This window comes from Cololabis saira, chromosome 22 (assembly GCF_033807715.1).
Source record: "Cololabis saira isolate AMF1-May2022 chromosome 22, fColSai1.1, whole genome shotgun sequence".
NCBI classification, from domain to species: Eukaryota; Metazoa; Chordata; class Actinopteri; order Beloniformes; family Belonidae; genus Cololabis; species Cololabis saira.
In genome coordinates, this window is record NC_084608.1 from 11954089 (window position 1) to 11977328 (window position 23240).

Sequence of the window (23240 nt, forward strand, 5' to 3'; positions counted from 1 at the left end):
CACTTCCTTTTGATTTTAGATGTGAAACCTCAGTGGATTTCAATCGAATTTCAAGCTGAGAAGGTGGAGAAGCAGCTGGAATGCTACTTAGCTGCTAACGCCGGGGCTCCCAGGCTGCTTCACAGAGGGCTGCAGCGATAAAACCTACAATCATGTGAGATCTGAGGCTGTGGCTGTCTTCATATTTCTTCCTTTTCTTTTCTTTTTCTTTCTTTTTTTTTTTTTAATTTTCATCTGGATGTTGCTCAAAATGCCTCCCCCTTTTTTTAAAAAACTAACAAGAAGATTGATCGGCCCAGAGGATTGTAAATAGTCGAGAGTGCAGGAATGACTGGAGAATTTGTTGAAGCATAAAGGAGGTGTAATTATTTATGATATTTTTGTATGTTTGAGGTGATTTGCAACTCAAACCCAACATCAGATAACACAACCTTCTCACTTTGTTCCAGGCCACCTAAAATAGGTGGTCTTTGGTAAATAGAAGTATAAATTGTCAATAGAACTTGATTTCTTTAACACCTTTGCGCCTTCAGCAGAAGTATCATAATATATAAATATCAGTTAAGGTCTATGTGCAATTTGATACTTAGTCATGAAGTAAGGGTTCAGTTCATTAGTGCATTTTCAGTCTTGGCTGTTTACGGCCGGGTTTTAGGTGTTAGACAATAATTGTGCGTCGGAGATGGTGGGAACTTAAAGGGAAAGTTTCGTTTTTTACAACCTGGACCTTATTTCTGGCATTTTTTATGGTTGTATACTCACCCAGAAAAGTTTGGTGTCATTTGGAGTCCTTCGGAAGATATTGGGAGTTTTGTGCGAGCCGCTTCTCCATATAATGGTAGCGAATGGGGGCACAGCGGGACACAGACGATGCAGCGTCTAAATAACACATTATTGCCGCGAAACTCGTTCATTTCTTTGGCCACTCTTGCTACATCTTAGTCCCCAGGTTTTTATTCAGTTAAACACATAATAACTCACTAACAACAAGGAAATCAGTTTGTAAACAAGACCTCTGACCTGCATGACGTCATCTCTGTGCGCGCATCCCGAACAGGTACAGCTAAACTTAAAACGGTAACTTAGACTAGAAAACGGTAAGGACGTCCATCATATTCAAAGTCGTCGTCCACAACCTCAGAATTTGACAAATATTCAGACATGTTTCAAATAACTAACAGTAAACTAACAGTAGTGAACTCCAGCTGTACACAGAGCTGTGTCTGCGATGCGCGCACAGAGATGACGTCATGAGTTCAGAGGTCTTGTTTACAAACTGATTTCTTTGTTACACACACAGCCCCGGATGTAGACAACAGGTCCTGGAAGCAGATCTAGTGATTCATAAAAGAAATGAACGAGTTTCGCGGCAATCATGTGTTATTTAGACGCTGCATCGTCTGTGTCCCGCTGTGCCCCCATTCGCTACCATTACATGGAGAAGCGGCTCGCACAAAACCCCTAATATCTTCCGACGGACTCCAAATGACACCAAACTTTTCTGGGTGAGTATACGACCATAAAAAATGCCAGAAATAAGGTCCAGGTTGTAAAAAACGAAACTTTCCCTTTAAATCTCTGTGCTCCAACAGCTGCAGACAATAGTACCAGCTTTCAGATATACCAAATAAACACTTATAATATCACTTGTCATTTGTCTGCCGTTCTGCTTCGTCCCCACCTGACCGGTGGAGTTTTTAAGCAAACGAGGGCACGCGTGTGACCCGTGGGTGTTGTAGACGACGTCCAGTCAGTTACCAACTTCAGCGATAGTGGAAGTTGTGCTTAATGTTTCAGTATAAAAGCCTTTTTACATATAACAGTTATCCCTGTAGGAAATGTTATAAACTTCTAAACTCCCTCTGACCTTCTCACCTGCCTCCAGATTATCCCTTTTCTAGCCAGTTAGTCGGTAGATCGTTAAAAGGGGAATATGAAGTTTCAGCCTGTTTGTATTCGGGCCCAGGGGTGCATAACGAGTGTTTGAAAGTAATTTCAAGTGTCGTGACGTCTGCGTGAAGCCTCCACACGGACACACACGAGCTTACTGATCTATCTACCTGTCAAGATCAGACCTTTTATCAGACACAGTTAATGTGGTGTGTGTGTGTGTATGTGTGTGTGTGGGCAGTTTGTGGACTAAGATGATTAAATGTTACATCTGATACAAGTCTTAGCGGCTCTGATGTGAATAACATCAGCCTATCTATTGGTGGTTTCTTTTCTCCTCTGGAAAGTGTTGGAGCACGCCGCCAGGCCTTTAGTGGACACACACACAGAGAGATTTTGAACTGCGATTAAAGTTCATCTTGCCTGGTTCGTAACGATTTGATTGAAGAAATGTGGTGAATGCAGAATGATACGGCTTCCCTCCCTTGGTTTTCCGTTGGACTTGTGACTGAAGTTCAGCCTTTACGGGAAGGTTTGGGGGGGCGGGGGGCCCTGACCTTCCCGGGTGTGGGTACGAGGTGGGGCTGGTGCTCCGGGGAGACTCTGATCGGGTCCAGCGTTCTCACATCAACACAATTTTCTCTCCTGATTTTGACTTTGGGAACAAAATGTGTCACTGGTACGTTGAGGGCGGGTCCCCACATCATAAAATTACCAGAGTTTTAACAAGTCTGGCTCAGGTACAAGACAACATTTTTTTTTCTTACCTAAGTTTTTGGCTGTGAAAATATCCAAAATGAAATGTGTTGAAAGAAAGTAAAACTGTGGCCTTTGTGTTAGAGGTATTTCCATCAAGGTCTGAGGCCGTCAGCTGTCTGCAAGTGGAAGATAATGAGGCAAACAGAGGCCGTATGTTAAAATCCCACTTCCAGAAAAAAATGGGAGGTTTTCATAAATAAAACAACACTTTACATCTGTAATTTAATTTCCCTACAGTTTTGTTTAAAAAACTCATGTCCCAAAGTAAAAAAAAACACATTTGACGTGTTTAAACACAGAATTTGACACCAGTAACAAATTCAAAACAATGTTTAAAGAGAAAAAAAAATGAAAATAACAAAATTCAAAAGTACAACCATGATTTGAAAGGAGTTTCAGGATCGGGTAGAGGAACTCCGGTCAACATCTGCAGTGCGTATCAGGGGGTCTGGGGAAATCTCTATGTGTCAAATCCTAAGCCAGAAATCACCGTTGGAAGCACTCGACCTTCAAATCCTCAGGCCGCGCTGCGTGACACCCGCCTTGCCTTGTGCAGTCAGTAAAGTCATATTAACTAAGAGGTAACTTGGAAAATCGTTAGGAAATCCATAGAGCGTGTCTGTGCATCGGGAAATGCAACTTGAAAGTGTATTATTCAAGGACAGAGCGGTATATCAGAGCAGCAGGATCGCTGTTGAGTTGTCTTGGCGCCTGCTCATCTCAGATGGACAGAAAGACAGTGTTCATATATTGTGTGGTCACGTAAGTCCACATTCTAGGCTGCTTTTAGGAAAAATGTACCTTAGACTATAAGAGCCATTGATTCAAAAGCAGCAGGTGCCATGACTTGCATACATGTGAAGAGGGATGTTTTCTGCTGTCAAATTATTGTTTTTTCTCAGGTCTGTTTTTTTTTTTTAGCAGGATTATTTCAGTCCTCTTCAATCTGTGTCTTTATTTAAAAAAAAGTGTGGTGCATCCTGAAGAGGAGAATCAAGCAGTGCGTAGAGCCAGCCCTCACTTCTGCAGTGACTGAGAAGTTTAGGTTACAGGAAGATTTCAGTGTTGGTAAACATGTCTCGCTCCTGACGTTTTATTAGTGTTTTGCTGGCGTCAAAGACCAGAGTTTTGGTCAGTGAAGTTACTGAGAATCGTTTCATTTCATACTTGCATCTGGGGAATCACGGTTCAAATGAAGGAGGAAATGTCAAATTTTAGATTTTGTTGCATGTTTTGTTTAGAAAACTAGTGGGTTAATGGGGTTTGTAGATGGAAATGATATCCTGCTGCTTTTTTTCTCCTCTTATTACCCATTCATTCAGACCTTACCATCATTTAGGGAGTCTTTTTTTGCCTTAATACTGCTTTTATGAAGTCATCCGTTCACAAGCAGCTCAGTCTCACCAGCTGAATCCCACTGACTTACACGCAGGAAACAAGACACACAAGACTGGAGAGCTTTAAAGCTGTTAACTTGCAGATGCTGACTGCGTATTAAAACCGCGGTGCTGTGGTGAAATAACAGTGAAATGTTTTTCTTCCTCCTCATTTAAGGATTTCAGCTGCTGAACAGTTCAGGGCTGCTCTGATGTGAGTTTCTGGGCGGTGTGTGACCCGTCTGCCGCGCGGCTGGACAGGTTAACACTTCCAAACGTTAAAAGATGGCCTAACTTCTACCATCTTTTTCTAATTGTATTGTTAAGAACTTTACAGTGTAATAAGCTAAATGAGGGCCTGTCAAGTCCGAGATGCATTTTGTGGGTTTTCTGCAGCTTCTCTCAGCATTTTCGTTGTGTATCTAGTTTATTCTAGTTGTAAGACCTGATTATTTTTCCTGATTCTTTTTTTTTTTCTGTGTGTGTGTGTGTGTTTTTTTATTCATGTGACTTTGCGTCTCGGGTTCTCAGTCAGTCTGTACACACAGTCTGTGGTGGCGAAACCGCTGCACTCTGTCGAAACTGATTTGGAGATGATGATAGTGTGTGTGAGAGAGTGTGTGTGTCGGGATGCAGCGCACGAGAAGCTATTTAAACCAGATAAGTGCTTTGTGAATTCATTGAGTCGGGCCGGGGAGTTTTTTTAGCAGAATAAGGCACATGTATGAGGCTCCTCATTGTCACCGGGGTGTGTGAAGAGCTTCACACGAGCACAGAAACACGCCTCTCTCAAGACTTTAGTCTGTGGACTGCAGGCAGGGTGCTGTGGGAGAGAAACCTCCTGCCGAGACAGGAACACATTCCCCAGAGAGCACATTATCATTATGGTGCATATTGCTCTTAAAAACATAGGAGGGACAGAATTTGTTGGTTTTTGTCATATCATGCCATCTGAAGTGGTCCCAGAATGTCTCAGAGCGTGCTGCTGCTGAAATAAAACCGTTGGCTTTCGCTTCGATAACAGGGATTTATTTCGGGAGAGTGCAAGCCACAAAACCTATTAGAGCTTATGTGTAAATCACGTTTTACATGCATGAAAGACTTCCGTGGTTGACCTCAGCGCAGTTTCTGTGCAAAGGATATCCGCTCATCATTCACTACATAAATGGAAACCCTGTTTTGAAAATAGATCAGGTCTGAGTTTTGGAAGACGGGTCATGCATTTGTCAGGGAAGCTACGGAAAAGAAGTTGTTTATGTTAAAGTGCAATAATTAACGGAAATGCTTGAGCGCTACTCTAATCCAGTTTTATCTCCCCCCCCCCCCCCCCCCCACCACATGTGTGCGTCTGACAGTGGAGTATGACAGGGAGTTCTCCCCGCAGCGGCGTCACCACAAGGAGTTTAAGTTCAACCTCTCGCAGATCCCGGAGGGCGAGGCCGTCACTGCAGCCGAGTTTCGCCTCTACAAGGAGTGTGTGAGCCGAGCCTTCCGCAACGAAACCTTCCTGCTCAAAGTCTACCAGGTGGTCAAGGAGCATCCGGACAGGTAACTCGTAAACACGCACACTTCCCTCTGCAAGGATGCCCAACACCAACCTGCTGCTTTCCATCAAACACCAGATATACTGTATATATATCCTTTATTTAACCAGGTAAAAAACTCATTGAGATTAAAACCTCTTTTTCAAGAGTGACCTGGCCAAAATGGCAGCATAAAAACAATACAACAATACATACATACGAACACAGACAGTCAGTCACACATTCCGGGGAAACAATAGTAAAACAATGGTAAAATTTACACAACGGGGCAGTCACAAGAACCAAGAGAGCTAATTTCTCTGTCTTTTAAAATGGATTTGAATTTACCCAAGGATACAAGCTCAACCAATTTCAAGTCTTTCTGCGCATCATTCCAGGTTCAGGGGGCAGAAAACTTGAACGCCTTTTTACCCAGTTCAGTTCTGGCTCTCGGAACCTCCAGAACCTTGAAGTATATTTAAACAAATACTACAAAAGGAAGTTAAATGATGGAGGTTAAAAAAAATCAAACAAGCAAACATAAGCAAAAGATCTGTATAACTGTCCTGCAGAAGCGACCCGCTTTTTTCTGCTTGGAATCAACAATTGAATTAAATTATAACTGAAACGAGGCCAGTGATATTAGCTGCTATTCCTCGTCTCTTGCACTCGATCGCTGATGTTTATCACGTAAAATCAAGACAAACATCTTGTTACAGAAATAGCACAGCTTCACATTCCTCCCGTCCTGGAAATGAGCGCAGCTATACACACCAAACATTTACATTATGTCTCCAGGGCCAGAAAAAACACTTCAGAGTCTCTGAAACGCTGTGAAGCAACATGGGAAATAAAAAAAAAAGTACAAATCCATTATATAGCCTACTTTTTGTTTAGTTTATCTGCTTAAAGATGAGCTTCTGTGTGCAACTCTGGGTTGGAAAACAGTCCACACACACCTGTGCGTTTGACAGGACCAGATGATAGCGGGTTATCTGGACCGACAGGTGAAAAGATCACGAGCAAGGTTGCAGATCCCTGCCCGTCCAGGGATGGACTAGATTCCCTCGGGTCTTGAAGGCAGCACAGTTTCTCCAGAGCACGCTTCTTGTCTCAAAAAGAAAACCCTGGTCCCGTGTCACAAGCCTTTATCTCCCGTAACTACGCAGATAACACGATGACGTGCATCTCGGGGTTTGTTTGCAGGCAGAGCTCCTCAGTGACATTTATATCAGGCCATGCAAATACTTGGAAATACTTAACTAGTCGTTGTTGAGATATGGTAATTATCATACTTAATAGCAAAGAGATTAAGCTGCTTTGGCACGGGCCCCCGTTAGCAATCAGTGCAGCCTCTGGCCCAGACTAAACTTTCACTCTTACTTTGTGCAGGAGGTTTGGTTGCTGTTGAATCTGTGACCTTGTAATGAGCATTGTTGTCCACCGAGCCCAGTGAAACTAACACCGTGACCTTGCAGAGGAAAAAGCCACCCCACCCGCTTACGCTTCCCACAACTCTAGATTAAACTCTGAACTATGAAAAATGTCTTATTTGGAGTTATTTCATTATTGAGTCAAGAAGGAGGTCAGAAATGATGAAAATGTATCTTTATTAAATAATATGATTACAGTCTTGTGACTGTCGCTAGTAGTTTTGGCGCCTGAATGCATCCAGAAATGTCAGACACGGACGAGTGGGTCTTTGTTTATCGGTGGATACACACTAAGACAAGCTTCTCCTTAAAACAGAGAGCCGTCGGACCCGACCGGTGTAATATTTGTGCTGAAACTTCGGGTGAGAGTATCAGACAACCAATGTGTTCAAACTGCAGTTTTCAGGAGCCAACCTCCGGTCTGCAAAAAGCATCAGCTATAAATGTTGGCGTAGTATAATTGACCGTGTCAAAAGGTTCATATGGTATCAAAAGCTACTTATTTGCTGCATTCCTTTATCCCCACAATGGCCGGTTTGTACGCTCCAGCTTGGAGGTTAAACCTTTTATTATTGGAGATATTTGGAGATTAAAGGGCCCTTATATCTGCAGCTTCTGTGTTATTGTAGGCCCGGTTTTGTACCTTGAAGAAAATTACAGCCTGCACTTTTCACTATCAGTTTGAAGAGAAAAACAAGAAGACACATTGAAAAACAATAAAGTTGCAGCTGCTTTGATTTCCCATTCGCATCTAGCGAGGTACCTCATTATGGCTCACATGGTATTTGCTCGAGCGTCTTTGCAGGGTTTGTTCCCCCCATTTAGAAATAAAAACTGCGCCTTTGTTATCACCCAATCAGCAGGAAGCCTATTAACTTTCCCGCGGCCCTCCGCTTCGTTAAAGCCCGACTTCTGTTTTGGCTCTCGAGTCGTAATGATAGAGCGCATAATTAGCATGACAACCTTTGAACTTTTCATTTGATTGGTGTGGTTTCTCGAGCAGCAGGCGAGGAATGCGAGCGATGACAATGCCAGAAGAAATGCGGCGGCCGGTCCCACGAGAAGAGGCAGGTCGCTGTGCGATGGCTGACCGGCGCAACGCGACAAGTTTATGCCTTTCCTTCTGCACAAATAGTCCAATTATGCTCCGATTTGTTGTTCGGAAAGATCCACGGATAAAAATACGTGACCTGGCCCCTCCCCCACAGCAGTCGCTGACAAGACTTATTCAGAAAAACACCTATTCTGACTTTTGACCTTATTATTCCGGTTGGTTTAGGCAGTCAGTCCGTAAAAGGTTTTACAGTAGGCTCTCTGGTGGCTCCCTAATGGACCCCCCGTCGTCTTTCATCACACCAGCGCCGCATGACAGTGAGGCAGAAACATCAGCACGCCGGCCCAGCTGCGACAAACACCCCGACGTGGAAACGGGGCGCGGAGGCTCCCGCGGGAAGCCGTCACAAGCACTTTCATTAATGAGCAATAAAGAGCGGCTGCGGAGGCATGACTGCAGGGGCATTCAGCAAACACCTGGATGATTGTGAGGCTTTGATGTGAGCTGCGAAGGAGGGCCCGGCAGGCCCACCGCTGTGTTGTTACTGCTGTAATGAGATAGTGGGAGGACAGGCCCTCTTATCACTCACAAACTTCCTTTTCCTTACATCTCCCCTTCTCTCTTCTCATTAAATAGTCACACTTCTTCCCCTCCAGTTCCACACATTCCTTATCGCGGATCCCGACTCATTCAGATGAAACATCCTAAAGGATATCAACGTACTTGTAGCTTGATACCAGAATTTAACATCCTTCCTTCTCTCTGCCCTCAGAGAGGTTGACGTTGAGGTCACGTCTGCAGTAACAACAAAAAAAACAAGTATATTCCAGCAAGGCATTTTGAGATGATAGTGTTTCCTTTTACATTACAGTTTAATTCACTTTTGCATTTTAACAGTTGTTGGGAGAAGAATATAAAGCAAGTGTAAAGTGCAGGATCAAAGTGAAACAAGTTTTAGTTTAGTTTAGTTTAGTTGCACATATACAACAGTTTTAAAAAGTACAGACGAACATTATGTAGAAAAAAAAGGAGGTAAAAAAAGAAATACAATATAACAGAAAATGTGCGGGAGGAACCAAAAAAACCCATAAGTGCTTGTCGAGTGGTCCTCCTATAATGAAACAAACAATATCTACAGTAATATGTGAAACATAGGACAACTAAGGAAAATAAGCTAAATTGCTAGAAAACAAAAACAGGAATATAATGAGGATGTGCAGAGAAGTGAATGGTTAAGCTTTGCTAAATTGGGCTAGCAAAAATGTTGTGATTTGTTTTTTGAAGGTACCAGTATTTGTACTCGAGCATTCGAGTACAAATACATAAGTTAAGATTTTTTTTCTCCTGCTGGGTAAATTTTCAACTTGGACAGTTTGGTGGCATCAAAGTTCCAAGAAAGGTTTCTGTACCCACTCAACATCAGTAGATGTCTTATACTTTCTGCTCATGTTCACGGGAGATTAACATAAGAGGTTTTATTGGCTTTGAATGACATCAAGACAAGAAAAATGTCTGTAAAACATTTTTAGAAAGTGGAAAAAAAAAATTATTTTGACAGTAGAAAAGTTTAGTAAAAGAAGAGTGTTTCCCGTCTTTTGCTCATATTCTTTTTTCTGAAACACAATTGAAAATATTTAAAGATTAACAGATCTAGCAATAAACAAAATCTCAGGGTCCTGTTGTGCATTAATGCTGCTACAGAAGCATCAGTGCCAACGGTCCTCGGACACGCGGCACCATCTCTTCCAAAAACATCTGAAAATACTGATTTGTGGACACTGTTTTTGAACCAAAATGAGTTTAGCCACAGAAGCATCATCACAATCACCAGCTGACAGGTGGTTGTATGTTATCTCAAACATGACCTTTTTAAATTTGTATTCATTTAACCTCTTATTTAGCATTTATTTGGCCAAGTATTAACTGTTTTTGGTGTTACAAGCCTCAAATGATACAGGAAATAGTTTGACAAGAAAAAAAAAACATGGTTCATACTTTCTTCCAAGATACTATATATTATCCATAATGTCCCAAATGTTTCTGATTTTGTTTAGTTACATTTTCAAAGACAAACCATCAGGGGGACGTTAATCATTCACCACATTTATACGTGATCACAGGTACAGGTACTGGTTGGACAACTTTGTCTCTGGGCGCTGATGATGGCGTTTTAAATCGTAGCTGGAATTAAAAAGCATTAAACTGTCTGGGTTTGGTATTATAGAAATTATAGAAATGACATTATGTTATTCATAGTGTTTATATATATTTATATATATTTCTAGGACCTGGGTACATATACGTGGAGATCACATTGATTTGTTTTGTGTTTTCTGTCATCATTTTTTTATCTCTTACCGCACCCAATCAACATTTTATTATATAATTTGGTTAAATAACATCTTCCATATCAGAATCTGACATTTTAGCAGTTGGATTTTTAAATTCTGATTCATAATGAGTTTCTAAGTTAGACGATAATTAGACCACGATGAGGCAGCCTTACATGTAACGAGCAACATGACATTTTTACCTCCACATGTTACTTAATTTGTTACACGTGAACATATAAAGCAGTTCTGCTTCACACATTACAAGGTTTATTTCTACACAAGTCTTCCGACTCTCCACCATCTGCTAAGTATTTCCACGCAGCCGCGGCTGCTGGCACCACTGAGCACTTCTGTCATGTTTCCTCAAAGGTCGGAGCTTATTTACTGTATGTTTGTGCTGTGTTGCCGCAGAGAGGCCGATCTGTTCCTGCTGGAGTCTCGCAGGCTGTGGGCCACGGAGGAGGGCTGGCTGGAGTTTGACATCACCGCTACCAGCAACCTGTGGGTCATGAGTCCGATGCACAACCTGGGCGTGCAGGTCAGCGTGGAGACCAGCAGCGGTGAGGGATTCAGCCGTATTTACAGACAAGGCACAGCCTCACATCCGGATTTCATAACGTTATCCCCAGTACTCGAGTTGTAAAGAACAATCAGGGGGGATGGTGGATTTTATCATATGGGGACAGATAATTTGTGCTGATTACAAATAATATAATATATTATGAATAATAGCACTGACCAAAACACCTGCAGAAATACTGCAGGAATGACATAGCAGCAGTTAAATGCAGCCTTCTGTAAGCTTTAAATATCCACTGGGCTTACATCAAATACCGTACATCAAAACACAACAATAAAAAACAGTTTTATGAACTTATCAATATGACTCTGTCGTTCACAGGATAAGTAACATGGATCACTGCAAAAACTCAAAATCTTAACAAGAATATTTGTCTTATTTCTAGTTAAAATGTCTCATTTTAGTAAAAGAATCTCATTACACTTAAAACAAGACTCATCACTGGAAAAAACAACAATTTTCACCTGTTTCAAGTAGATTTTCACTTGAAATAAGTAGAAAAATCTGCCAGTGGAACAAGATTTTTTTGCTTGTAATAAGATAAATCTTGTCCCACTGGCAGATTTTCCTACTTATTTCAAGTGAAAATTTACTTGAAACAGGTGAAAATTGTCAAATAAGTTATTTTTCTGGTGATGACTCTAAATGTTGAAATAGCAGTAAAACCACATTCATTGATGAAATGACATAAGGGATGGAAAGGGGGGATGGCAGTTTTACTGGGGAGATGATTTTGACTGTTTTTATTTCAGGGGGGGATGCCATCCCCCCTCATCCCCCCTCAACTCCAGTACTGGTTATCCCTCAGCAGATGCAACAGCCGGAGCGTGAGTCCATGACTGTGTGTGGTGTGTTTTTTGAGGCAGGGCGCAGCATCAGCTGCAAGGAGGCGGGGCTGGTTGGACGTGACGGTGCCCTGGAGAAGCAGCCGTTCATGGTGGCGTTCTTCAAAGTCAGCGAAGTGCACATCCGCTCCCCGCGCTCCGCCGGGGGAAAACGCCGGCAGCAGAACCGCAATCGATCCTCACAGCCCCAGGAGGGATCCAGAGGGCCGGGCCCGGCAGGTCAGTCCGCCCAACCGAGGCGCTAAACCGTTACTGACCTCATCACGCAACGACGCCACGCACGCACTCAGACGCACAACAGCCACCTCGGTTTAACCTCCTTATATCTGTAACGGATGTCCAACCTGCTGAAAGCAGTGGATGGGCAGCATGTGTGAGAAGTCTGGCTGCAGCTCTTCCCTTTGAAATGCTTGATAAATTGGATCCGACTTGTGCCGGATGTTCCTCTAATCAGCCTCCATCAGAGGGGAGCCATAGCTCAAGCATGATGTCCAAAGTCTGCTCTTTACTGCAGCTCCTCTTTATGGATTAATGGAAGTGCACCGTAACCCAAAAGGTTCCCGTTGAGCAGGGAATATGATGTTTTTCAGTGCAATATTTTAAACGCTGTGATTTACGGAGGGGATTTCTGTGGGGCTCACCACACAGGCCGAGTTTCACGGTTGGCGGGAGGGTTTGGCCACAAATTTAAGCTAAATGAATTTCAGTTTGCAGTTGAATGTGCGGCGTTGGGAGAGCTGGAGACAGGAGTCTGAAAGGAGTTATACATTAAGAGAGTTTTAGGGTTTCTCGCGGCATAAATCGCACCGTAAAAAGGAACGGCAGCTAAATATTCAGTGTTTCAGGCGACCTCGTGTTTCGAACCTCCTTCTTCGCGGATGATGTAATGAGGAAGTATAATCCCTGTGCAATGAGCTCCATAAGCTTTGCAAATTAAATCAAGGCCTAATCTTGGCTGCTTTCACCTGCTGTGTAATTCTGGCCAGACTTTATAGTGTTTAAAGCTAAGCCGCTCCTGTGAAGCTTCATTGTGTGCGCGGTAAGCCCGCTGCTAATATCGGTTTGATCCCTGACTAATTTGAAAAGATGAAGCATCATCATGCAGAACCCCCCCCGAAACCCCCGAAACCCCCGAAGCCGCAGCAGCTCCAACTGTTGTGTCAGAGCGGAGACTGTAGGCAGATGAATACTTCTTTATATGTCAAGTATTTCTGGTATTTCTTAGAATTGCTGTACTTTAAATCTCATCACAGAGGATAAATGGCGATATTACCAAAACATTGGCTCTCTGTAGTATTTTCATCATGTGACCAAGTTACTGAAAGCATCATTACTTTTTGCCTCGCTACATAAAGAGGACCTAACTTTTTTTTTTTAAATGATGCTGATTATTGACTGTAAACATAAATTGTAAAGAATATGATTTCATTTTATGGAGGGATATCAAACTTAAATTGCTAAAATTGGTGTAGAAGCCCTTGTGCTCGTCTGGACAAAAGATTAGTATAAATCCATGGTTAATATATATAACTGTCCACCGACTGAATGTAAATCAAAACCTGGCTTACACATGTATACGCAACACTCACAGTAAAACATTTAGTTTAAATATTTCATGCAGGATTATGTAGAAGTGACCCCCCCCCCCCCGTAGTCTGGCTCAGCAGCAGTGTAACATCCACACACCTGCCTGCCGGACGTTTGACAAACGACGCGCCAGAATCGGCCACATGTACCGGCGACGGTTCCAGGAGCTGATGCTGCAGCCTCGCCGCGGCTATCAAAGCTAATGATCGAGTCTGTGCCGTAAACTTCTGCTCAAGTCTCGGGGCAGAAGTGACTCGCTTTGTGTCGTCTGGTGCCAGAACACAGCTTTACCGCACTTACAAAAAAGCCCGTGTTGGCCGGCTACCCGGGAAGCAGTTCCACTCCGCTCTGCTTCGTCTGCTGTCTTTAATGGCTCTACCATCTGCCTGGTATGCAGATGTATTTGCAGGACAGGTTGGGTTTGTCCTCGCGGATGCTTTTGCGAATACTTTGCTGGCTGGGTTTTTTTCTGTTTGTTCGGAGTGTCTTTAGTGATTTTGCTCAGTAGGCTGCACTGCACTGCTGTGAAAACAAGAGGGCTGCAAGTTCAATTCCTACAGGGGCTTCTTCTTAGTATCTGCGTTAGATGAAAGCTTCGGCCGACGCCGTGCAGAACAAAGAGTTTGTTTACCTCAGGTTCAGTTTTGAGCTTAGCTAAGAACAGATCTGAGGATTCCTTAAGGTATGTTGTCCATAGTCTGCCTTTGTGTGCTAGCTCGTATCCAGAGGATGAGAAAACTCTCAGCGAAGCAAATCTGTTCAGAGATCCGCTTCCAACAATGACAATCTGTTAAATATGCACTTTACATAACCCAAAACATCAAGACCTCTCCGCCTCGCCACTTGGGACCACTGGGAGTGTAAATATTTAGATCCTACACAGGAAGCAGAGAGGCCCCCTCGTGACAACCGTGTGTCCGTGGCCAGCGCAGGGCTGGATTGGATGAGGTGGGAGGATCCACGAGGAATTCAGGAGGGCATATGGTTTCAATACGACATCACTCATTCCAGAGACGGGGAGGAGGTCGCCATGGATGAGGAGAGCATCCGTCTTGTGAAGTGCTCATGGGGAGAAACAAAATGCGAACGCTGTGCCGCGGTCTCTGTTTGGCACGGGGCTACAGTGTGTGAGTTCAGGCCACCACAGACCCGGCTAAAAGGAGCATTTCACCAATTCTTCCCCACGCTTTTTCTGCTAAATAACAGCAGATCTTAGGCTGGAAGGCAGCGACGTGTTTGCCTTTGATTGCTAATGCGAGCACCAGCTTCCACATAAAGGCTTTTAAAGACTTTCTTCAGCATAGGTTGATTTATGTGGTGTGGTTTCTAAAAATAGCCCGTGACCAGGCTGCAGAGTCCCGGCCTGCGTGGCTCATCAGTCTGGCTTCTTTTTCTGCTCGTCTCAATACCTGGCATCTTTTTGTCCATTCTCAGTTCGACTCCATATATTCAACCTCGCCTTCTCGTACGTCTATCTCCGAAATACTTTTTGCTTCCCTCGCTGCTCAAATCTGTAAAACAGCTTTTGAACTTGGAAACTACTATTTTTTCCCAAATGAAATATATATTCACAATTTTAGCAGGCTGGGTCTGAAAAGGACATGTGATAATAAATATCTTCCAGATGACAAAAAAGAAGACGGATGCAGCCAAATAAGTTTATGCGACTTAGGTTTTGAAATAATACTGTGATTATGAGCGAGCGCCGTGAATAATCTGAGGTTTGACTGTTAAAAGGCAAAAACGTGTGATTTTGTATTTATTCATTTATTTTTGCAGTCGTGTTTGCTTGTTTAGAGGTCAAACTGGTCTTTTTAATTCACATTTGCTTCTGTATTTATAGTTATGTGGGGATGGTCTGAATATTCTGGACCATAAGTGTGATTTTTTTTTTCCCCGCTCGACGCCCACTCAGGGTGTGCCTGATGTGTGCTCTTGTGTACCTCGCCAAATGAACAATACGACACCTTTAAAGGTAATTTGGGGTTTGGTGGCCAGCGAGGGCTGGGGAGGTAATGGCAGGCGGGCCGGGCTCTGGCTGTGGGGGAGGTTAACAACCATCCGGGGAAGGAGCGCTGCGTCCCCGGCCCAGCACCGGCTGGCCTGTAATTAGGTGTAGCCAGTCATTAGCCGTGCTGCTAAAAGACTGACCGAGCTAACAGTATCGCTTAAAGAATTATAATAACACGGCGCTCAGCCAGCTGTGTTTTTTCATCTGTCGCTCCTCCGCTCCCCGCCTCCTCATTCTCCTCGCTCTCCTCGCTCCTTCCCCACCCGACCTCCTTTTGTTTACCGTCGGGGTAATTAGACGTGGTGGAGCTCGCTCGCTCGCAGGCTTTAATAACCTCTGTGATGAAAGACAGGAAGAAAGATAAACTCCAGTAGTGGTGGTAGGAGGGAAGGAAGACGGGAGAGAAATGTCAGAGGCAGCAGTGATGTCCTCCTTTCATGTCGCTGCTGCTGCTGCTGGTTCTTACACCTGCAGGAACCAGGTTCAAGTCTCCGGGACACTGACTGCATTTACATGCACTCAACAACCCTTTTAAAACCCGAATATTGGCAATAACCCGAATTTGCACGGCCATGTAAACACCAATAACCCCTTTGAATAACTCGAATTTGCTCATATTCGGGTTTTTAAAAACCCGATTATGACCCCTGGGTTACTCCTTTTAAAACCCGAATATTGGGTCATGTAAACGCCAAACAGAATATCCCCATCAAACGGAACAGGAATTTGTTTTCTGCGCATGCTCTGTTCACAAGGAATCCTGGTCTTTTGAGTCCAGGAAGTTCTTTTTTTTATTTTTTTTATTTCATTTATTAACATACAGTGCAAACGATGACAAAAGACAGCATCAGTATGTATGTGTGTGTGTGTGTGTGTGTGTGCGTGCCGTGTTTGAGTGTAAATAAGGTGATGAAAATAGGTACATAAATTGAGAATATTGATTCAATTATATCACCATACTATTATATATAACAATATAATACTATAGTTTAACATCCCAAGAGATTTCATAACTTAATATTGAATATATAAACTGAATATATGAAACAGGAAGTTATTATAAACACAGAGAAACGCAAAACCACGCCACACTAATGGAGTGAGGAGGAGACTAATCACTTCATAAATGTAATGAAGGATATGAACATTTCTGCATTTGTAGACGGTAGAAAGTACCGGGATAGCCAGATTTACAAGAAGGTGTGCGAAAAGTTGCGCGAAGCAGCATTTGTTTTGAATTTGGATACAGGAAGAGGAAGCGGAAATGACGGTAATTGCGTCATGATGTTTTCCGTGCGTCGCTGGTTTGATCCAGATATCCCGAATGATTAATTACCATGTAAACAGGGATAACCCTGTTTGCTCACGCTTGTAAACGGAATATTCTGAATGTTTCAGTAACCGGAATATTAGTAATAACCCGAATTTTGACTGCATGTAAACGTAGTCACTGTGGCCTTTAAGGGTTGAAATAAACATAAACCTACTGTTAAAACATTTAAAACAACATCTGATTTTTGTATTTTCGGAACAACCCCACGATGAATATAATTTACAGCTTTTTCCCTCCTCGCAGAGAGGAGGGTGAAAGTGTTTTAAGGGGTTTTAATGAATGCCTGGTAGTGTAGAGAAGGGTTAATATCAGGGCCGAGTGAGTGCGGCGTATCGAAGGGCTCACTGTTAAATGTTTAGGAAGGAGCTGTGTTTCCCCGGCCGGTGACTGGACTGGGTGGGAACCTCAACAGATCCACTGTGAACTGCGTTTCAGTCCTGGTGTCACGAGGTCTGATGGGATGTTTGTCTACTCGCGGAGAAACGTTTCCAGGTTCAACACGGTTAGGTATGCTGCTGTAATGTGCATTCACAGGAGAATCTCGTTAAAGGAAATCCTGCTTCTCTCTCTCACGTCAAATTCAAATATTTAGTCCCGGGCTGCAGTTCAGGAAGAAGGTAAAGTGGAGTTCACGATAGAAAATAGTCTTCCCGGATTCAGCGGCATCATTTTCAGTTAAACAAGCTTTTTTAAGCTGCAGGTTTATCATGGGATTAGTGGAGAAACATCCCACTGGTCGTCTTGTGTAGATTGATGGCTGCAAAACAACAGAGAAACGGTTCTACGGCTCCATCCCTGCTAAATCTACGTGGAATATCTAAAAAAAAACATATCCTTTAATTGCTATAATATATAATCATATGAGGCGTCCGTTTTTCACCTTCCTCGCCACCTCTGCTCTTTGACAGGGAAAGGAAAAAGAAATGAAAGGAAGCCTCACGGGAGCCGGAGCTCGGCGGTAGCTGTGTGGCATTAAATTTTTACAGGCAGGAAGGGGAGATGTGGTTTATGGGCACCACAAATCTGGGCCTTTACACTCAATGAAAGCCCACAGTAAATATCAGCTTTATTCCTCTTCAAGAGCCCCACAGACTGTAAATGCTGATGGCTTTTGAAGGCCAGGAGGTGCAAGGAAAATGTGTAGGTGTGTGGGAAAAAGAGGAAAAGGGAGTGTGGCGCTTAGCGTCGCGCCTTGTTCTGTGCAGTGAACGGCAAAGCGAGACAGCTTTAGTTTCCTGCTATTTTCTGAGTTTAGTATCTTGATATCTAAATGCGTAGCACTTAAGATGTGTTAACTGTTTAATGTTATGTTTTTGTTGACTTTAAATGGTTCAAAACTGATCTGTAGAATCACATGTTCATCTTATATATCGTCTAATTTCATTTTAAGTGAGGGAAAACTGAAAAAGTGATTAATAAATGTGTTTCAGAGCCTTGAGACCATTTTTCCCTGAGCAAACAACCTTAGATTGTCATGACATCAGGAGAATCCTGAGCTTGCTGATTGGACTTTAAGTGCAGAACAAGCACATCTGGACACCACGTGGGGCCTGACCTGCTGCCGTGACATCACAGCCTGGCCGGAGACAGGCCACCTGCTGCAGACAGTGAGGGGATGCTCAGGGCCATGCGCTGCAGAAAAAAGCCCTGAATTAGCCAGTGTAGTAAAAAAAAGCATTAAAAAATACATCTTCATGGGGCCCCGGAGAGCTCAGTGGGTTGAGCCGGTGCCATTTGTAGAGGCTTCAGTCCTCGAGTCCCACGCCTGTCGCTCTGTACTGCAATACTCCCCCCCATACCCTTTCTCAATAAAAGCCCCTAGTGCCACAAAAACCTTTAACAAAAATACGTCTTCATTATTCACTACAACTGTGCAAGTCCTTCAATGTTCTGCATTTAATAGAGAAACGTGTAATCATGATGTAGAAAACTATGTTTTATTTTGTTTTCCAGTCACAATCTATCTCAAAAATGCATGACTTTGTTAGGACGAACAGATTTTAAAACGTTGCAGTGTTGGACGCTTTAGATCAGTGTCTCCCAACCTGGGGGCCGGGCCCCCCCTGGGGGGGCGCCAGAGATCTCTGGGGGCGCGCAAAACTTTGTCTGCTTTGAAATTATGCAGTTGTAAAAATTATTATTTTATTATTATTATTATTATTTGCGAATGAATCATTCATAAGACATTGTTAGGAATAATTTATGAATGTCTTGAATATTTTTTGTGTTTTTTATACACTGGTGACAAACACAGGAAATTATTGAATTCCTTATTATTATATCATTACTCAACATTTAATCTACTCCGACAGGTTGTTAAAGGAAAAATGTTATAAAATGTTGGTCTCATAATAAAAGAGACATTTTTCAGAAATATTTGTATGTCCTTTTATGTCTTTTTGTGCGTATTTTATACATTGGTGACATTGGAGAAAAACAAAGTCATATTTATGCAGAGTAAACCAAAGAGAAATGTATCAAAAAAACATAATTAATGTTAATTTTTTCAATTAAAGACTATTTTGGTGCTAGTACGTACGGGTCGGGGGGCCCGGCTTATCTTAGACACAAGTAGGGGGGCTCCAAGGAAAAAAGGTTGGGAACCACTGCTTTAGATAATGTCATATTCAATTACTCTTGAAAGCAGAACCTTTATAAACTAATCTAATCTGGAACTGAGTTTGAGTGAATTCTAACTTGTGACTGAAGTGAGAACTGAAATAAGATGATCAGAGTCGGCGACGCTGCCAGCCGCGCTGGACGCCTCCCCGATGTTTCTGTCCTCCCGTGTGGAGCTCTGACCAGCGCGTTGGCAGCTGTGCTGCTTCACTCGCCCTCCGCGCTGGATTGTGACCTGAAGCTGAAAGTCACGCATCGTAAAGCAGACCTGGACGAGGGCCGGTGGGGGGTCGGTCTGTGTGTGTGCATGTTTTAGCTTTGGTATGTGCACTTTGAAGAAGCGAGTATACAACTCTATTTACCAAGGTCGCGTGCAGAAACCTGCAGACTTCCCGAAGGCTCGTGTTCCAGCGTGAACTCTGACGTCCAGTCCCTCCAGCAACGCTGACCTGTGGTCAAATGTGCAGGAATGTTGCCATTTCTATCTGTGTTAATATCAGCGCAGGTTGTAACGAGGTCAGCCAAGTCTCTCAGCCGATCCGCTTTGTTAGTTCAATGGCACTTTTCCTCTGTCCTTGCCCGTTTCCTGTATATAAAAGCAGTACACACTCTAAACTGCTCATCACAATGAAGGCTCAACGCTTTTCTTTTCTTTTTTTTTCTTGCAATAACAGAAATACCTACAAATCCAGGATTAGCATTTGTGTCGGTCTCTATAAAGTAAATGTGTTGAATCCAAGCGCTCTCTGCTTTGGAGGATGCTGAAAGGCCGGCCGGTCCAAAGGGAGGCAGGACTCACACACGTGAACCCGCATTCATGTGTATTGAATACTCAGCAGAGAACACACACACACGTACAGTAAACTCTGTGTTTCCACATGATCAGTCACCCAACAAACCGCTTTTCCTTTTGGAAAGGAAACGAGGAAACACCTGACTGTGTCCGACGGTTTTAGACCGCCCTTTGACCTCACAGCAGCACCGACTGGCCCAATCTGTATCACCTTTACTTTCCTCTTCCGTGCCGAGTGAACCTGACGGACCGTTGTAAATTATTCTTGCGGTTTATCCTACGAGCTCTTAAATCAAGTCTGTCGCTGTGCTCCGTCTTTCTCCGAGATGTCGTCATTTCTTCGATCGGAGACCGATTCCAGCTTTCTCTTCTTCTTTGTTATTATTCTTGTTTTATTTTTTGTCGAGATGCTGAGATGCGTCCAGATAAAACACATGGGTCTGGGCAGGGCAGTCAACATGTCAGTCAAAGTGAAATTCAATTTGATGATGAAATCTGAATGCAAGCAGCTCTGGTGAATTTAAATTACAAGCCGCTGCTTTAATGAGTAGCTAAGTGGGTTTGGCTGTTAAACAGATAAACATGGGGTCGTGTGCGCGCGCCTGTGAGCGTGCACGGGTTTGATCCTGCTCTGCAAACGCTCCTGGTTATCAACGATAGGCATACAGATGTGAGAAAGCAGAATCAATGACCTGTTATACAATTGAAAAGCGTTTGCAAGCGTGTGTGTGTGTGTGTGTGTGTGTGTGTGTGTGCATGTGTGTGTGTGTGCATGTGTGTGTGTGTGTCCGTCCCTCCATCCTCAGCTGACCAAACAAGGCTGTCGGTGAGGTGAGTAGCTGGGTGGTGGCTGTGACTGAGTGACAAATCTCAGACTGCGGTCTGACTCATGCGCTCTGTGACGCACACGCATGAGGAACTGATGGAAAAAAATCCTCAAGTCAGTTTTGCACGTGGACTTTTCATGTATTCATTTCTTTTTAAAAATTTAAATACACTTTATTGTGAAATTGCTTTTGAATGACAAGACGATTGCACCCATCCACGCTGAGGTGATGTGGCAGGATGAGTGATGGGATCAAGCTATGAACTGTTTCATTTTAACCTAAATCCTCAACTTACACTTTTTTTGTCAAGCAAACTATAACAGTCCGGATGAGGGATGAATTTAAAACCCTCAATTCTGTCAGTTTCACAGCGATGCAGACAAACAACACTTTCAGATCAGTGAACCGTGACACGATTGATGTTTTGCAGGAAAGAAAAGAAAGCTGTCCAGTGCACATGTCTCCTAAGGTGTTGTCTCCGAGCCTGAGATCCTTCTGAGCTTTTCCGACGGTGGATTGGCTCCTCCGAGACCGTAGCTCTGAGTAACTGTTGCTTAGCATCAGAATTCCTCTGGTTTCTGCAGATAAAACACTAACTACTCCGAAGTGCTTCGCGAGCGGCCCTTTAACTTCACAGCATGAGAACATGCAGAGCAACAGTCAGCTGCAATTAAAATCACCCGTGACCTCAGCCCTGGCAGATGTGTGACGGCACCGATGGCCCCGGCGAGCAGCGACGTCGCTAATTGCTCAGCGTGGTCGCGGAGAGCCGGGGCCGCCTCCTGGACCAGAATCAGGGCCTGAACCGGGGCCATGGACTGCACTTTGTCCATCTCGTTGTCTTTCCCTGGGATTTCGGTGATGAAAACATAATTGAAGTGATCAAATCAATGAGGCAAAACAGAGAAAGCGAGCAAGACAGGGCCCTTGAAAGCCTCGGTGGAAACTCTGCGTCACCATCTTGACTTCAGCGTGGTGAACGGTGCCAGCAATGACCTCCGCAACTTGAAGAGAAGAAAAAAAAAAAAAAAGAAGACAAACCTATACCTGTGTGCAGCTGTCTGCTGAACGAAACAGCGATAATTAAGAACAAACTCTGCGGCAGGAGAGGCCATAAACACGAATGTCGCCGTCTCACCGCTTGTGCTCATGCCAAGTAATATCTGACTGCTGATGAATTCAATTAGGCTGGCGTTCAGAGGCATCAGCCAGCGAATGATTGTCGAGCACGTAGAGTGCAGCAATGTCTGTAATGAGCACTTGTGGCTGCGCTCTGGTGTACGCCCTCACATGTCTCTCCACCCAGAGCATTACACGAGGCTTGTTGTGTTTGTCCTTTTCTCAGACTCCTGATGAAAGCTGCTCTCAGTGAGAACTAGTTGTGCATTTTTACCAGAGGTGTCAAAATTATTCACATGCATCACTCAGGTAGAAGTATAGATACTAGAGTTTAAAAATACTCCTGTAGAAGTTGAAGTATCAACTCAAGTTCTTTACTCAAGTAAAAGTATAAAAGTACTGGTTTCAAAACTACTTAAAGTATAAAAGTAAAAGTAATGTAAGGGGGAAAAAAGCCATTAAGGACAAAAGCCATTGAAAATGAATTTATCTTAGTATAATGCAAATATATTAAAGAACCATATATGTGTAAGGATTAACATGTGTTTCAGAGAGCAGCAGATATGATGACTAGTTGCCTATAAGTATTGTAATGGTGCAAAAAGTCAAACTTCAGAGCCATGTTATCATTTATCCTAACCTTTATTGGAATGTACATCCAAGTTTAGTTGCAGGAATCTGAGGGAACGGATGTAAGAACAAAACTGGACAAGAACATCTGAAACAACCACAACCAAATTCACTCTATCGAAATGAAATAGAGTAACGAGGCTGTTTTTAAAATGTAAGGAGTAAAAAGTACAGATAATTGCGTGAAAATGGAAGGAGTAAAAGTAAAAAGTCGTCTGAAAAATAATTACTCCAGTGAAGTATAGATAACCAAAATTTCTACTTATTGTAAGTAAGGTAACGAAGTATTTGTACTTCGTTACTTGACACCTCTGATTTTTGCCCCATCATATGTCCTGGGTTTTTATCGTGAATATCCAGTGACATGTTCACCACACAGCATGTGCCTGACCTTTGAAATAATGCAAGGAAAAAGATGATCAAAAACCCTCTCGGGTCATAATTCAATGTCAGAAATTAGGATTCACATATTTTCATATCCTCACGGAGGTTATCGGTGGCTGCTGGGTGTAGCTGTCCCTTTACCAA

At 43.2% G+C, this 23240-nt stretch overlaps 1 protein-coding gene across 1 annotated transcript in view; it reads left to right on the forward strand.

Moving 5' to 3' along the window:
- Positions 1-23240, forward strand: part of bmp6 (bone morphogenetic protein 6) — a 54631-nt gene that overhangs the window by 27533 nt on the left and 3858 nt on the right. The window contains exons 2-4 of the mRNA XM_061713892.1: positions 5381-5573; positions 10780-10928; positions 11815-12012. Coding sequence (XP_061569876.1) covers positions 5381-5573; positions 10780-10928; positions 11815-12012 — 540 coding nt within the window. The remainder of the gene's footprint in view (positions 1-5380; positions 5574-10779; positions 10929-11814; positions 12013-23240) is intronic.